The sequence below is a fragment of the Pterocles gutturalis genome, unplaced genomic scaffold, assembly GCF_000699245.1.
Source record: "Pterocles gutturalis isolate BGI_N339 unplaced genomic scaffold, ASM69924v1 scaffold9364, whole genome shotgun sequence".
In the NCBI taxonomy this organism is placed as follows: domain Eukaryota; kingdom Metazoa; phylum Chordata; class Aves; order Pterocliformes; family Pteroclidae; genus Pterocles; species Pterocles gutturalis.
Window position 1 is genome coordinate 12,934 of NW_010128164.1, and position 17,025 is coordinate 29,958.

At 38.2% G+C, this 17,025-nt stretch overlaps 1 protein-coding gene across 1 annotated transcript in view; it reads left to right on the forward strand.

The window, feature by feature from the left end:
- Positions 1-16,556, forward strand: part of LOC104460750 (protocadherin Fat 4-like) — a gene marked incomplete at both ends in the record, with an annotated part of 28,766 nt that extends 12,210 nt beyond the window's left edge. Inside the window, 17 exons of the mRNA XM_010079512.1 lie at positions 9-160; positions 1,042-1,210; positions 2,123-2,331; positions 3,731-3,910; positions 4,496-4,715; positions 6,072-6,208; positions 6,904-7,047; positions 8,802-9,046; positions 9,528-9,637; positions 10,349-10,483; positions 11,010-11,146; positions 11,422-11,619; positions 11,972-12,066; positions 13,381-13,536; positions 15,155-15,280; positions 15,769-15,973; positions 16,398-16,556. Of these exons, the coding sequence (XP_010077814.1) occupies positions 9-160; positions 1,042-1,210; positions 2,123-2,331; positions 3,731-3,910; positions 4,496-4,715; positions 6,072-6,208; positions 6,904-7,047; positions 8,802-9,046; positions 9,528-9,637; positions 10,349-10,483; positions 11,010-11,146; positions 11,422-11,619; positions 11,972-12,066; positions 13,381-13,536; positions 15,155-15,280; positions 15,769-15,973; positions 16,398-16,556 (2,777 nt within the window). The remainder of the gene's footprint in view (positions 1-8; positions 161-1,041; positions 1,211-2,122; positions 2,332-3,730; positions 3,911-4,495; positions 4,716-6,071; positions 6,209-6,903; positions 7,048-8,801; positions 9,047-9,527; positions 9,638-10,348; positions 10,484-11,009; positions 11,147-11,421; positions 11,620-11,971; positions 12,067-13,380; positions 13,537-15,154; positions 15,281-15,768; positions 15,974-16,397) is intronic.
- Positions 16,557-17,025: the final 469 nt, after the last annotated feature.

A 17,025-nucleotide genomic window follows, 5' to 3' on the forward strand; every position in this document is an offset into this window, starting at 1 on the left:
CTCTTCAGGTGGAAACTCAGATGGCCTCTTTAGTCTTTCCAGTACCACAGGAGAACTCATATTGACAGGAGACTTATCCAAACAGACTGTTCCTCTGTATTACTCCTTGATGGTCACTGCTACAGATTCAGGTCTGCCACCTCTTTCAACTTCTGTAAAGGTAATAAAATTTTTACCTTAGTGTCTACTTGCGCAGTTTATTCCTCAGATTGTTTTGTTCTAAACTGAGAGTAACTACACCAGGAAATGGGTATTAGTGAGGCAAAACTATGCAAAACAGGAATCAGAATGTCAGAGTCCTGTTTCAGGAAAAGGATACAAGATGATAACAGTTACAATGTTATGCTGCTATAGCAATTGCTGGCACATTACCTGTCTTTGTTTTGATTATTTTATTTCAGAAAAGAAAGACAGAAGCTCTAGACTGAGATTAGTGGAGACTTCTGTGCAAGGTCAAAGAGTGCAGGAGTCAGAGGGGATGTAATGGAAGTGTGTGATAAACAGGAGTCAGCAAATAGGGGTTCCTGTTTATTTTCCTATGACATAAGAAAAACTAAATTCCAAACTGAAGACTGAGAAATGTAAATATGATAAAAGAAAGAATTTTTTACACAGTGCTTGTAACTGGCTCGCCACTAAATATCACAGCTTAGCAGAATTAAAAAAAACTCACGGCACATCTCAAATCAAATTACTTGTCTAGCTAAACAGCTCTCAGAAAAGAGATACTGGTCTGTATTTGCAACAAATTCATCCACTGGAGAATGTATGACCAGAGCAGGAACTTTTAAATCATATGCGATGAACTGGAATCCCTCTCTATTTAGGAAAGCATACAGGTGAACCTAAACTGATGAGGTTGCTGCCATATTTCGCTAACTTTTTCTGCCTTCAAGGTGCCAATATGTCAAAATCAGCATGCAGCAATCATAGGCTTTTTGTTACTGACAAAGTTCTGGACTTCTGCTGTTGCATACCTGAATAGAAAAGTCTGCTAAACCTGCAAACATAACCCCTGTGGTTGTGTCCTTTTCTCTGCAGGTGTCAATAACGATAGCTCCTATCAGCATTTCATTCCCGGTGTTCTCTGAAGCAGTCTATCAGCCTCCCCCTCTGAGTGAGAAAACACTGCCAGATACATTTGTTGTGCAGATCAGTGTGTTGTATAAGGTCCCTGTGATATACAGTATTGTATCTGGAGATGGAAATGGTAAGCTTTATGCGAAATAACAGGAGGGTGTTAAACGACTAGTGCTGCAGAGCACTGCGTTTTTGGATTGTTTCTTCTCCCTCTCCTTTTGCTTTTATCTCCATCCTACAGCCATTAATACTGGATGTGTATCAACCAGATGTACAAATTCAATATGGATCAGGTGTGGGCACATAATTGAATTTCTGTCAGATTAGCCAGAGCCACACCATACAGAGCTGACTGTACCAGCTGTATGCTTTTTTATGTCAGCTTCAGGAAGATCAGGTGGTACCTGATCAGGCATAAAGTTACAGTGACTGCAGAAAGAATACCTAATTCAGCATAAAGACTGCTGGTAGAAAAACTAACTCTGCAACATTTTCTTAACAAACGTGAATGCATAGACTGAGTTTACATGGGAACAACTGGATCAGTGCTTTGTCACGTGTCTTTTTTTACTAAACTGATTTTACTAAGCTGGCTTTATTGTATCATTGAACATAGTCACTTTGGGGTTTTTTGTTTGTTTGTTTTGTAAAATGTTTTGTATGAAGATGTGGTTTCCTTGAAGTTATTTGCAGAATTCCTCATCTTCAGTAAGAGCAGGGCTTCATAGGAAGTAAAATAATTTGACTGAAGCAAGGACAAATAATCTGACTGTTTCAGAGGAAGGTGAAGGCCTTCTGATTGGAGAGTGGTGGAGTGAACACTTTGGTTCCTTTCTGACCTTCTGAATTATTTGTTTTTCTTAATTACAGTGCTTGATACATCTGACGTTCTCATAAATCTGTGCTGAATTTTATTTTGTTCTTTGAAGAATACTGTAACATACAATATTCCTATACATTATGTATAGTTTGCATTGAAGGGTTCATATCTTCAGTTTTAACAAATAAAATAATAAACAGAATAATTTGTTTTTTTTAAAAGGGTATTTCATTATTGATTCATCCACTGGTACTGTAAGAACAAGAAAGAATTTGAAACTGGAAGATTTTCCAGTCACTTTCAGTGTACGAGCAACAGATTCATCTGATACTAGCATAGCTAATGAAGTTTCTGTGAATGTGGAAGTTATTGATGAAAATGATTTCCCTCCAGTTTTCCCATCCTCTCTACTAGAAGAAAGATTGGAAGAGGTAAGAAAATGTCATCCAAACTGAATCACAAAAATCTTAAAAATAATAATAATTAAATATTTTGGTGAGTATACAAGTAAACATTCTGGAACTGGACAAGCTTGGCATTCTGTTCTGCCATATGATGTTTTAAGGTTTCTTTCAAGCTGAAAATCCCAATGCACGAAGCGAATGGTCTCGAAGTGTGGGCATACTGAAGGACAGAAAAGTGCATCTTTTACTAATAAGGGGCTCCACAAAGGAAAAACAGCCACTCCATTGTGCGTATTTGTACACAGAGAATATTCATGTGCATTTAAAATCTAGTAGGTGTGCTGGGCACCTCATAGACTCTTACACAGCCTTTTGTAAGGGAGCTTCATACAGAAAAGTGTCAGGCAAAAGTCTCTAATTTAGCAATATTTCTCCTCTTGCTCATGTACAATCTGTTGTGATTCTTCCTGACACAAAGTAATCGGTAGCAGAAAGCAAGCCAGTTTTCAGTCTGTGGCTGTTATGTTATGATAGCCTATAAAAGAAGCCACAGCATTTAATTATGCAAAAGCATCTAGCTCAACATTTCTCTCTTCAATTTTCAAAGAACACTTTTCACACTTTAATCTGTTAGCTACTTTTTTGAAAAGCAGCACATTGCTGGTGTTTATATTTTATATAGCACGTACCTTGCCTTTGAGACTCCCAGCTGATTCACAGACATTAACAGCTACAGCTGATTTAAAATCTAGTCCATTTCTAACATTGAGCTAAATAGAGGTTTAATTATGACACCTGTTTTAATGTTCCCAGTTAGTTTAATGGAGAAGAGTTAGAATCATATTTCCCAACCTTAAAAATTTATTTTCATGTAAAATATTTACACAGTAGGAATTGCTGGATGCCCTGTTGCATCAAATAACTTCAGACCAGGTCTGAAATGGCTGTGTACGTGAAACATGGTATTTACTGTCAACCTTAATGCAAATAACATTTTTAAAAAGGAAGAAATAGATTATGTATTTTGAAAAGAGTAATTATTAGCCAAATAGTGTTCAGAAAGAAACATGATTTTGAAGTGAGAACGTCGATTGAGTTTGTAGGAGCAGAGGCTATGAAACGTGAATAATTCCTCAACAGCAAATCAGATGCTTGAGGTTAACATTTGGCCTGTTTGAAATCACGGTGATTTTTGTTTTTCTGAAGATTGCTGCTGTGGGTAGGATGTAAGGGAGGAAATAATTATTTTCTGTCAATTAGAGAACACAAAAGATTCTCTTACTGTACTGAGTTGTATAATTTTGATTTTAAAATGTCTATACTATTCTAAGTGTAACGGTGTCTGTTATTTCCCCCCTTTCACATAATTCAAGAAATCACAGCTAACCAAAGTCTCTGACAGACTCAATCTGTTCTTTATCCACAGAATTTACCCGCTACTCAGATTGTCCAGCTGAGAGCTCAGGATAATGATACAGGTAGAAATGGTTTCCTAACGTATGGCATTCTCAGTGGAGATGGACTAAAATTCAGGATAGATGAAGCAACTGGAATTCTTTACTCTACTGTCTCCTTTGATTATGAAGAGGAACCTACTGAGTATACGGTTTGCTTTAGATTTCTTAAGTCTTTTATTAAAAAGGTAACAGCTGATGCTTTTGTTTTTGTTTAGCTTGATATTGCTTGAACATATGCATTGTTTCAGAATGCGAGCATCTCAAGATGTGATGCATTATTAAAGCAAGATATTGCCTTTAGATTGTAATGAAATTCAAGCAAGGCTCATTCTTCAGCTGTCCTACAAACTCAAACACTTCAGCACATGAATAACTAACTTCAAAATGACAGCTCATGTATTCAGAGTTGTCTGTTTGCTTGAACCTGGACTGGACTGAGATCTTGCAGATACAGTTCTCAGTTAATCTTTATTGTTGCTGCCACTGCTGGATATTTTTTATGATCTTATTTTGCTTCAAGCAAAAATACTGGTGATTTTGTTGGTTCTATATAGAAAGACTTTTTTATTGACCAAATACTCTTTAAGTTTCAATAATCATTTTGAGGTGAACTCAGAATTTGAGTTTACATTTCTAAGAATTCTCCAAAGTTTAAAATTCACCCAGATTTTTAAATCCTTAGGCAAGTACCTATTTATATGATTTCTCATTACCAATAATTGTGCAACTTACAGCTTGTGATTTATGCTGAAGATGATGGAATCCCTGAGAAGAAAAGAGGTTACTGCACAGTTGTCATAAAGATCATTGATGTTAATGACTGGCCACCTGTCTTTGACCCAGTGACTGAATTCAGTGTAAATGAAAATGCTCCTGTGGGATTCATAGTTGGAAAAATCACAGCAACAGACAGAGATACAGGAGACAACTCCTTTATTCTATATAGCCTTACAGGTAACAAGGAATTCTCTCACTGTCACTTCATTGTTTATGCTGTTATGAGCATAAATAGCATTGTGTATTATCTCCTAACCCCTTTCCACATAAGCCAAGAAGGTGCACTTTTACCTGGTTTGGTATTTTACTGATTTATGCTCATACAGCTTTCAAACACATGAGTAGGAATTTCTTTTGCAGAAACTACAAATTGTTGTTTTTTTAATCATATTCTTAATTCTGTTAAAAATCAGCTTTTAAAAAAATCTTTAGCTACTCCACTGCCATAGCTGCAATCAGCAGAGATGAAAAAAATGCCCATAGATTTCTTGAATGAGTAATAAAGATCTAGAGCCTAATTAATCCCTGCCTTGTAGAACCTGTTGTGCCTGTGTCAGGTACTAGACACTGCTAAATAAAGCCTCTCCTCAGCCTGTGGACTGTGAGGTTTTCACAGCTCCTAGGAGCAGATGTAAATAGTATCACAAGTGTGTCAGGGACCTGATTCACTATGGAGGGCCACTGGAGAGCTGTTGTCTTTACCTTTGTGCTAGACACCTTTACCTCTGCAGCAGAAGTGCCACAACAGACAACAGGTCGCCTGCTCTGCCAGCTCAGATCTCTTCCCAGGCTATTTATATAAAGTGCCTTCTCCAGACCCTTCCGGGCCATAGCCTGCATGAGTTGAAATAGTTGTTTCTGTTGTGTTGGACCATCAAGAGCCATGTGTATACAGTTTATATGTTTTTAGAGTCTTTTATTTCCAATATGCGTAGAGACTTTGAGGTGGCTTTGGACAAGGATGGCCAAAACCAGTAAAAGTCACTGCCAGTTCTTTTGGCAGTCAAAATTATTTCTCTTCAGATCTGTGTGCCACTCAGTTGACCTTCATTAGAGACAGAATAAATTAAGTGACATCTCCTCTTAGCGATCTTGGCAGGAGCACTGTCCTGTTACAGTGCTTCATGACTGTTGCAACCAGAAAACATGAGACTGAACATACGGAAGGTCAGAGGAGTGTAAAAGTGCCTGAGAACACCTCTAATTTCTAAGAGTTGGACAGGCTTGGAGGAACTTTCTTCCAGAGATTTGCCCCAGAACTCCAAGGTGCTGTCCGTCACCATTTGCGTGCCCCAAGCACTATTACTTTTTGAGTGTGACAGATGTATCTGCAAAACCTGTTAACCCATTCTGTTGGCTCACATTTCAAATGCTCATCCACTCAAAATATTTTCTGTTTTTCTTCTACACTAAAACATTTTTTAAAATATCATAATAAGCTCAAGACACAAGTAAACATATAACTTAAGAGTGTAGTTAATTATGTGCTGCTAAGATGTATTAATTAATAATGCTTCTTTAAATGTATCTCAGGTGGTGGAGGAAATGTATTTGAAATAGATGAAATACATGGCAACATTAAGATAAAGAACTCTCCAGACTATGAAACCATGAATATTTACAGCCTTATAGTGAATGCAGTCAACAATAAATCTGCCCCTTTCCATCAGGTAAAAGACCATTATTGTAATGAACAGTGACTCGTCTATTCAGAGTGGATTTTGAACTACTGGGAGGGAGATCTATCAAAGACATTTATTGTGCAGAATAAATTTGTCACCTAATCATGTTTAGGGTTGGACTTTTGTGACATTTGTCTGTTGCTGAGTAGCATTATACTCCATAATTAGTTGAAATACTTAATAATCATGCATCATAGAATTTGACTGAGATTGTTTGCAGATTTACCCTTGCTGGGGAACTGGAATCCTTGTCTGCTGCTGTTAATACTGTGATTGCCATGATGATTTTTCATGGGAGAAAAAGTAATCTTCATCAAATTATTCTAGTTCTGATGTATTTCTTTTATTTGAAAGGTAACCACACTTAACAGAACTACAACACGTGTGGTTTCCTTAGCTGCAGCAGTGTAGGACATGTTGGCCTCCTGAACACATCATGTTCTTATTCATTCAGATACCTTTCAAAAAGTAGAATCCTACTGCAACATTGAATTCCTGCCTCTCTTGTATTAAAATCCTGTAGTAATCACTGATTTTGAGTTCACAGAATTAAACCTAACACGATATTGTATTACAGTATTTTCAAAGTCTAATTTATGTTTTTGTTGCATATGCAAATAACAAAAAATATCACTGAAACATTTTAAATATTCTAAAATGCATGAAACCATTTTGTTTTCTAGGCAACTACTCATGTTACTGTTCTAGTGATTGATGTGAATGATAATGCTCCAGTATTTGGTCAGAATTCCTATTCCGCTTCTATAAACATGATAAATCCTGTAGGTGCTCATGTCGTAACTGTGAGCGCTACCGACAAAGATCAGGTAACTATTCCTGTTTGATTTTGACACTGCTTTAAGCTGCAGCCCAAATATATTTTTCTACATTCTCTAGGTATGAAATGCCAAATGTAGCAGAAAGTGAATTCTGATTCATTAACAGCACTGGGAACTGGAAATTAGGACTTGACATGTTTCTGCCTTGACACTGATGTACTCCGCATGTTTCTTCAGCTATGTTTGCCTTAATTTTCCCCCCATATTATGCTAGTCTTTCAGAAGTATACAAGGACTGAAGCAACTTAGTGTCCGTGAAGTTATTTGAACTTCTGAAGTAGAAGAGTCTGTAAAAGCTAAACATCATATAGGTGGATTGAACATGGAAATGTCTGCTTACCAAATGCCTCTGAAGTGTGGTACCCCAGCTAACTCTCTCTGTCCCCATTTTTAAAAGTAATTTTGTTTGATATATCTGTACTGCACTTATTAAGTACTATCCAGGCACTGGCAGAGATATCCAGTAGTCAACCAGATCACCATGACAGCATCACTACTAATTATATAATTTAAAACATTAAACATCTTAAAGTAGCAACAAAATAGGTGTTGCAGGTGCCTTCCTATTTCTTCACACATAATTTTTGTTAAAATAGCCTGTGGTATATTGCTGCAAATAATCTAATGGCCTCTTTTTTATTATCCTTCTCAATTATTTTGTGTAAAAAGTGAAATTGCTGATGAAAGTTGAGGGACTCTGCGATATCTGCATTGAGACCCTAATGAAACTCATCCTTCAGGTAATATGCCTGGTCCTCTGCCATGTAGAGTGGCACTCATCCTCACGTGCCACCCTTTCAGGATTCTGGGGCAGAGTCCAGCCCTGAAATTATTAGGTTTTTTTTTTTCTCTATTCCTCCCTGTTCCCGAAATAGTTATAAATCCACAGATTACTTAGTGACAAGAGAAGTTCATGGCAGGGTTTGATGCTGCAGAGCCTGGGAAGAACAGAATGCAATGCTTTTCAGAAATAAAGAGCCAAGTGCAGTAGAGCAAACCCTAAGGGTTTGTCAAAATGGCTTGTCTTGGGAAAGTGAAGTGATGCGCATAGAGTAAAATGTGTCCAGCTCTCTGGTGGCAGACAAGAATAGGGCTTACCCATCACAGCACTGAGGGGGCTGTGCTTCTCCTCAAGATGTGAAAAGGATTCAAGGGACTTTGGCTTATTCTCGTTGACATCACACCTTTATATGACCCTCTTTTACTATTCTGACTGTCCCCCTCCACGTGTGTCCTTAACTTATTTTCATTAGAGAACTTTTTTTTCCCATTTTTACTGTGTAACTGGCCAACTGCTTGTGAGTTTTCTTCTGCTTTGTGTTTTTATCAGCAACTGCCCTACCATCTAAATAAATTCACTAGAGACGTTTAGACATTGACAAATCTCTTCTTTCAGTGTTTATCCTGCCCTTCAAAATGTACTCCCAGTGCGTGTAGTTTTCTTTAGTATTGCTATGGGAATTTTTTTGGATCTTGGAACATCAAAATTGATTGGGGGGGGGGGGGGTCTGTGTATGCTCTGCCTATTGGCCCTTTTCCCTGCTGCTGCTCTTGTATTACAGCTTAAGCACAAAGTAGTTCTGAGCTGAGTTCTCTCTAGTTATTTAAAATGTCTCTGGCATTCTGTCCATTCAAGCATGGAAATGTTGAGATTCTGGTGAGTCGGTACTATGTGACTTGGTACTGAAATAAGGTGGTCCTGCAAGCAATAGTTACATGAAGTTGTGTTCCTTTTATGGCAGGGACAAAATGGCCTTATTGAGTACTACATCCTCCCCGATCAAAACTCCAGCCCTTTCTTCCTGATAGAAGATCTGAGTGAGGGGAAAATAATTACAACTGGAAACCTGCCTAGGTCTGGAGAGATCCATTTAACAGTGATGGCTAGGGACAAAGGCTCTCCATCTCTAAATGACACTGCTGTGATTGCTCTTAATGTTTTTGACAACCGTCCATTTGTTCCTCGGTTTAACAGGAGTGAAATCAGGTGAGGCTTTCATATTAAGTTATGTAATTGGTATATATTCTCCAGGTAGTGGAAGATATAGCAAAAAACATAATGAAGTTGAAACTTGAAGTTAATTTTCATATTCTTCCATGCAGAAGGACATCAGGTTTCTTAAAACGTCTAAGAAAATCTGTCAGTGGTTCTGTGAATGTGATGTGAGGCATCACCTTTTATTTCTTTATTGTGCAGCTTGCATAAGTCAGACTCTTAGTCCCTTTCCTCTTGTGAACTAGTTAACATTACTCCTTAGTCTTTACTCAGGGATAAGCAAATCTCTGGCTAGAAAAGTAGGGCTTGCACTGCACTCTGATTGTCAGTGAGCTCTAGCAAACAGCTAGAGCCGAGGGGGCAGGATTTTCCACAAAGAACTTGCTCTTAAAGAGTTAAATGTTAAATCCTGCCAGTGAACAATCGCTGGGAAATTTTAACATTGTAATTTATCATGTATTTTTTGTATTAGCGTTTCCGTTTTGGAAAACACAGGAGTGGATTATTTAATTTACACTTTTACTGTGGTTGAAACTTCGGGAAAACTGATTGATTACACAGTTGTATCTGGCAATGAAAAAGGTAAGTACTATTTCCCTTACAAGTTAAAATAGGTAAGATAACAGAATGACCTGTCTTTTGTGTGGCAGATCTTGCTGCATGTAAAAGAGGAGATGGAGAGCAAGGATAAAAATTTGTGCCTCTTTTTAAAAAAAAAGGTATACAAAGCATTTCTTTCAGAGCTCTTCAGCATGGATTTTGTTAATCATCTTTGACTAAAGAGGTGGTGGTAACTTGCTAGAAAATGGGTTCCTGTAGTCTTAAGTTAGGATAATTTGCAGGCTGAGGGAGCCAAAATAGAAGTTGTTAGCGAGCAGCATCCTCCCTGACAATCACTTTTAGCCTATCGTTTCCTTGAACTTGCACCTGTATCAGGGTATCTGGCCTCCTTCAGCTTCTGCGGTGGATGTGCTGTGCTGTGACTCCATTTGGCACACGAAAAAGGAAATCATTAGAAACTGAGAGAAAACTTGGAAATCGGTGAGAAAGAAGTTGTGCAACAAGAAGCTGCAGTTCTTTTTGAAGTGTGTTGCTCCTTTAAGACCTGTTTGGTCTGGGGTAGGACCCCAGCTGCGATTCCTTTGCTGCTCAGCCGGTGGAAGTGTTGTATTTCACATTCTTCAGAGTAGAGGACCCATGGAAGCATCCTAAGTGCAACTAAGGCACAAGAGGCAGGAGGGACACATGTGAAATGGTAGCTATAACAATGAGGGTGCATATATTTCCTTTCAGGTCATTTTAGATTGGATCCAAGAAGTGGTCAGCTGAGAACAGCAATTAATTTGAACTATGAGGAAATTTCTCAGTATGTGATTTTAATTGAAGCAAATGAAAATATCTCATCTGACCCTGGAGTCCAGCAGTCAGGTAACTTGCTTTGAAGGGCATTCCAACTTCAGCTGGGGCAACAAACACATCTTCTGTATTTGCAACCCAATATAGGAATCATGATTCTCTTTAACTGAGAAGTCTGATGTGCAAGATGAAAAGCTGAAGGGCAAGGTTTTGCAGAGAAGAGCCAGCCCCCTTCTTTCAACAGTGCAGACCCTCACAAGGCCCCACCGTGGTCTCAGAAATGAATGTAGTAGCTGGCATTGGACTCCTCAGCAGGAGCTGGAGGAACCTGTCCCTTGCCTGGTAGAGCACAGCCAGCTGAAGAGGGCTGACAGAGGAGCAGTGCTGTCACCTTTTGCCTTGAACCACCTGCTCTCACGGAAGCCCCAGGAGAAGCGAAATAGAGCTTCTCTGGGTGCACCCTCGCTGCGTTCCCTTTCTTCTCCCTCTTTCTCTCATGCAGCAGGGACACTGCGGCAAAGCCACAGCCTGACCCCACCTTTGAAAATTGTGTTTTGGTAGTGTTTGCTGTTGTAATGAACTTGTGTTTGTTTGACAGGTGTGTTTTCTCAAAATGTGGCAATGCTGACAATCTCGGTGCAGGATGTAAATGAAGAGCCAGTATTTTTGAATAACGCCTACTCTGCTCGGATCCCGAACTCTGTGCCATACAAGTACCCAGTTATTACAGTTCAGGTAGAGTATCTTTCTGTGCTCTTCATGAGGACAGAAATATTTTGAAAGATTTGGATTTTTTTCCACAGTTAAACTGGGTTTGAAGGAGCTGTTAAATCTGCTCCAGACTTTATGGTAAATGTATTTTCCCTTTTATACCCTTGGTCTAGGACATCGCTATCCTAGAATACTCCAGTCTTACAAATAGAAACTGCAAAGTTTTATGATTGAAGAGCAATGTGCAGCCCAAAAACTACAAGCTGAGTTTCACAAATCACCTTTTTTTTTAAACCCAGGCCACAGACCCAGACTCAGGAGACAATGGACTTCTGCTGTACAGCTTAGTGAATAATCAAGCAAACGAATTTGACATCGATGAAAATACAGGGCAGATTTTTACAGTTGCTGTAGCAGGAAAGGTTGGAACATTTTATCTGGAAGTCCAAGCTGCAGACCAAGGCACAAGAAGTCTCACAGCCCAGACAACAGTCAGCGTAAGAAGATTGCTATTTAATAGTCCTGATTTGCTTCCATGTCAAAACTCTGTATACAAGAAAGGATAGGTTTGGTAATAACGAAAAAAAAAAAAAAACCTAACACCATGTGGATATCTAACACCATCAGACACACCGGTATTTACTACATACTTCAGGCCAGAATCTTCTGAGGTTGCAATTTCCATTCATATAAAAATAGGTTGGTGTGAGGACTGACTTTTAGAGGACAATTATTTTATATCAGAGGGGATTTTTGGTGTGGGTTGTTTTTGTTTTTGGGGGTTTTTTTGAGTCAGTCTGTGAGAGGTACCAATGCTTTAGAAAACCTTACATGCAATTTCTTTATTAGGTAACTGTTGATTCCAGCTCCAGTAACAACATTGTGGTGGTGGCACTTAATCAGAAGATCAATGTTGTTGAAAGAAACATCGCAGAAGTAAAAAGGTACTTTTGAAACTGTGAAGCTTATTCTGATACAATATCTAATCACAAATTTAAAGCCTCTTTGAGACAGGGGTCTGACAGCCTCCAGGGGAGGTGATGCAGCCAGCGCCCATGAAAAATTAGGGCCTAAACCTTGATGTAGTTCAGAAAAATTTGAGGGAATTCACAGGAAGCCACCCGTTTTTACCTGGTAAGGCTTTGGCCTGAGCTGACAAATGTCAAAGAGGTCACTGGAACAGATGATTTCAAGAGGTCTCTTCCCACCTCAATGTTTCTGTGACTTTTAACAGCCTGGGATAAAGTTTTTCGTGCATAGTAGGCCCAAGATACGAATGTGGAGACAGACAGCATAGAAGCCACAAACCAACCCCACCTTTGCTACAAATGTAAAATCTCCCTTGTGGCACAGCAGCAGAGATTCTCAAGGAAGTCTCAGCCCTACAGGGGATTAGCTAGTGATGTGTGTGGATGGCTGCACTACAATTAAAACCATAATTTGTCCCTTTTGGCATGTTATTGAAGACATAAGATCTTTTATTTGATTATATATAAGCATATATTTACGTGGGAAATATGGAGTCCTGTGCTTCTGAGGGGAAATCACTTTGAAGGATGGAAAAATGAGTTTGTGACATTGACACTATTATAGCACTGGTTTCTTGTTGGTAAAAATTAAACTGAAACCCTAGAGCTGCTCTGCCACTTTCTTCGAAGCAGCTGGTACTGTCTGCTATCAGAATGATGGATTAACTGAGACAGTGGTCTGATCCAGCGTAAAAATCTCCCTGTGAAAAAAGAGGAGAAAACCCTGAGGATTATGAGACTGAATTTCCTTTACTGTTTATAGTACTTTATAGGTATCACTGCCTGTACTTATAAAAAATAATGTCAGGCATGAAATGAGCCATATATTGCTTTTGAAAAGCATGACTAAATAGATGATCTATGGTTATGAAACCTAAGTAAAGGGTTTGTTAACCCTTCCTTTCTCTAATTAATTGTTCAGTTATGCGAATGGCAGCTATTTATGAATTTTCAGGCTATGTACAAAAGTTCTCTAGCATCTACCAATGAAAAGTATCTTTGATTACCAGAGACAAGGATTGGATTTTCTTTGCTACTCAGTCACTCAACGATATTGGGCAAATAGCTTAATTCCTTTGCTCGTGATAATCCTGCATTTTTACATGCTTAGATTAAAATGCTAAGTATCTGCAAAGTGTTGTATTAAATACTACTTTTCTATCCTTTAATTTCCAGAGTGAATTTGTCATTGCCCAGTTAATTTTAAATGTTTTCTTAATATGACGGCAGGGTCCTGGAAGAGAAACTTGCATGGGATGTATATATCATTGATGTTTATTCCAACGAGTTTGAAAGAAAGGCAAGAAGCAGCACTGATGTAACCTATGCAAAAATTATTGCTTTTGATGAGGCAAACCAGGAAGTACCTGCAGAAGATGTAAAAAGGTCTGTATGGCACAGTCTGTCTTCTGGATGTCAGAGCTATGCAGCTAGGTTTTGTTTCCTTTAAAATTATTAATGTCTTGGACTGGAGATGTTTAGATCAAATAACAGTTTATCTGAGACTTATCTCAAAGCTTACATGGAATTTTTAGAATTCAGAAAGCTTTCATCATTTATTGAAAGATAGTTTTAAGACTTTGTCAAAAACATGAATAAGGCTGTTTAATTGTGCAAAATATATTTAAGTCAGTTTTAAAGCTGAAGCAGAAAAAATATTAAAATAGATATTGACTTCACTTCAGAATTGCAGAATGTTGATTAAATACTTACATTTTAGGTGTATTTTACATTTGTTTCATAACATGACAGTGGTATGAATGCATATTTATGTAAATATTTTATGAAGGGCAGCTGCTATTTAAACACATGATTTCTAGACTCAACACCTCCCTTAAATATTGGCTGGTATTACTAATGGAATCTGTGCCCATAGGAAGCAGTCTGTATGGATGAACCTTCTCCTTTGATGAGGAAAGAAAGTGCTATTGGTATCTCTTAAGACTATATGAGGCTGCCTTGATGTGGATTTAGAGGATACTGACCTCTCAAGTCCAATTTCCCAAGCTTTGCAGCATTCTAGTTCATAAGCACCAGGGCTGGTAACTAGAAAACAGAATTCTTCCTGAATGAAAGACATGAGAAGTCTGAATCTTCATAAAAGGTCTTGGTGGACCAGGGAGGGGTATTCTGTTATTTTCTCACTAATCTTCAAGCCAAAATGAAGGTCTGATAAATCACCAGCATTTTACTCTTCTATCTTCAGAAAACTTAGGGAGCAGAAGAGTAACATTGAGAGAGAACTGGGGAAAATATTTTCAACGTCTGTTACTGCTGCCATACAAGAGGCTCCTACAGACTCAGCAACGCCTGAATTTGTTGCAACGATTGTGCTCAGTGTTCTGCTAGCCTGCATCCTCATAGCTTTCCTGGTATACCTACTTCATACTATAAAAAGGAAAAGGTACAAACAGTTTTACTTTAACAATGTAATTTAGACTTAAAACTAGTAAGTTTACTTTGAATGTCAACTTGAAAAATACTTGCCTGATAAATTACCAATATTCGCATGGACTATTGTCTAAGACTTGCTATAAATCAAAATGCCTGGCATTGTACTGTAGATATTAGACAAGCTACAGGTAACTGGAAGTTGGTTTCTTCTTGTGTTTGTCACACAGCAAGAGAGAAACAAATACTTTTAAAAACAGAGAAATGTGGATACCAGAAATTTTAACTGTGAAGGGGGGCACAAGTAGCCCACATAAGTCTCCTCTAACCCCATGAATGCTGAAATCACGGGAGGTTTTGCTGCTGACTTAGTGGCAGCAGGACCACAGAGCAGAGGAAAACATATATTTCCAAAAGGGCAGCAGGTATTTATCCTGTTACCATTACGGAAAAATAGGGAATACTCAAAACTAAGCCCCAGGATAATACTGAAAAGAAATGTTGTGTATTAAACTTATGACAAAAATACTTCATGTTCTGTTTTTAAAACAACTGTAAAGTAAATATTAAAAAATAATTAACAATTTTATTTTAATGTGTTTGTCATTTTTAGAAGGTATGAGGAACAGTTTTTGGTTAAGAAGCAAGCTGAAATTATGGAAGGTATTGATAATCTGTCTGCAACTGACAAACATGGAAGTCCAAGAAGCTTACAGAAACCAGAGCACACGAATAATGTGTAAGTAGAACGCTGATATCACAAATTTATGAAAAACAACAGATCAAAAGATGTGGTTCTAGTTTATTCTGGTAACACAGGATTTTCCTTGTATCCTTCACTAGTGTATAGGCTGATTTTTTTTTTAATTTTTTTTTTTTTTTAAGAACCCTTACAAGTATAAGTTAAAAACTGTGCACTTGAAGGCTGGAACTAGATGATCCTTAAGGTCCCTTCCAACCCAAACCATTTTATGATTCTATGAAGCTAACACCTTTTAATCTTGTATAGAAAAATGACATGGGTGAATTTCTACTGACCATTTAGCAAACTGTTAAGCCTTATGCAGAAAAAACCTTCAGGATACAAGAACCTACTTAACATTCCTTTGGGTAAAATCCCAGTAATTTTGAGATCAGTGTACATGCTACTCTGTTTTAGAGAGGCTAAGATTTTTGTCACTTAACTATTTGCAAGCCCAAGGTGTTATGAATTCTCTTAACTCTCAGGAAAACTGAAAGAATAGGATTTAGCAACATGGAAGACACCAAACGAGGTGGTGCTGACAAAGACATACTTCAGGCTGACGAAAAATGCAATTACCTCGAGACACTGGATTGCAACAGCGACCATGACAAGAATGTACCATCTGAAAAAAGTGCTGAACCTAGAAACATAGATGTCCAGCCCACTGTGGAATTCAAAACAAAACAGGTAATTAGCTTTTCGGTTGCAAAAAAACTGAGTGAAAGGTAGAGTGAAAGAATGGAGATGAATAATGATATTCTATCATTATTCATCAAATAACTGAAAGACTTATCAAAAAAGTAAAGTTGTGATGGAACTAAAAAAACCCCAAAATCATCTTACGTGAAGTAATGAAAATCTTGGAGGAGCTCTTTGTCCCTGCTTAGAAGGAAGGACTTTGTGATCCAGAGAACAGTGACTCTCTTTCATCTTTTCCGGAATGTGTACAGCAAAGGGTTCTCACCTGCTTCTTCTAAAGCTTTGCAGCCTTAAAAGCAAACTTCAGAGACAGAATATGTATCTAAAAGTTATACAACTTCTACTGGTTAGAATTTGTCCGCCCTCTGTCGCTTGTGGCTTCCTGCCTCATCTGCATTCTGTTTTCTTGCAGGATTGCTTTCTGAGAGATACAAATCAAGAGTCAGCTCTTTCCTTAACACCTGATTACACAACGTGCACCCCTAAAAAGGAATTGAAAGGAGTAAAATTTTCAGAAGTAGCTGTTATTTTGGATGCAGAGCCTGAAGATGAGGAACCTGATCCTAAGGATGTACTTTTTAATCTATAAGAATGCTTGATGAAGAAAACTGTTAGGAAAACCGTACTGACACTCTTTGGAATACTCCAGAATTATATGAGCAATAAGAATACGGCAATGCTGTCCCGATTTTAATTCCTGCTACTCCTGTTGTGTTCTAAGAGATGGACAAGAAAGAAAATAAGCAAGCGGCTATAAGGGGCTTGCAGTGTTGTAATGTGAAGTTATTTTCCTAGATGCAGCAGAGCTGCCTTACAGAATATCTAGTTTCTTAGGGCACGTGTAAAATGGCAAGACAATACAACTGATTCCACAGCTGTCTCTGTCTTTTGTTTTTTTTTTTTAATCACGTTTCTGTTCTTTAGCACAAAACTTCCTGCTCGGGGGTAGTTTTGAAAACGAGTAGCCCCTCTGTTCTAGTTCCACAGTGCCTTTCCTCCCTGCAGCGGAGGAGCCAGGCCCGGAGCCCCTCGCCCCTTCC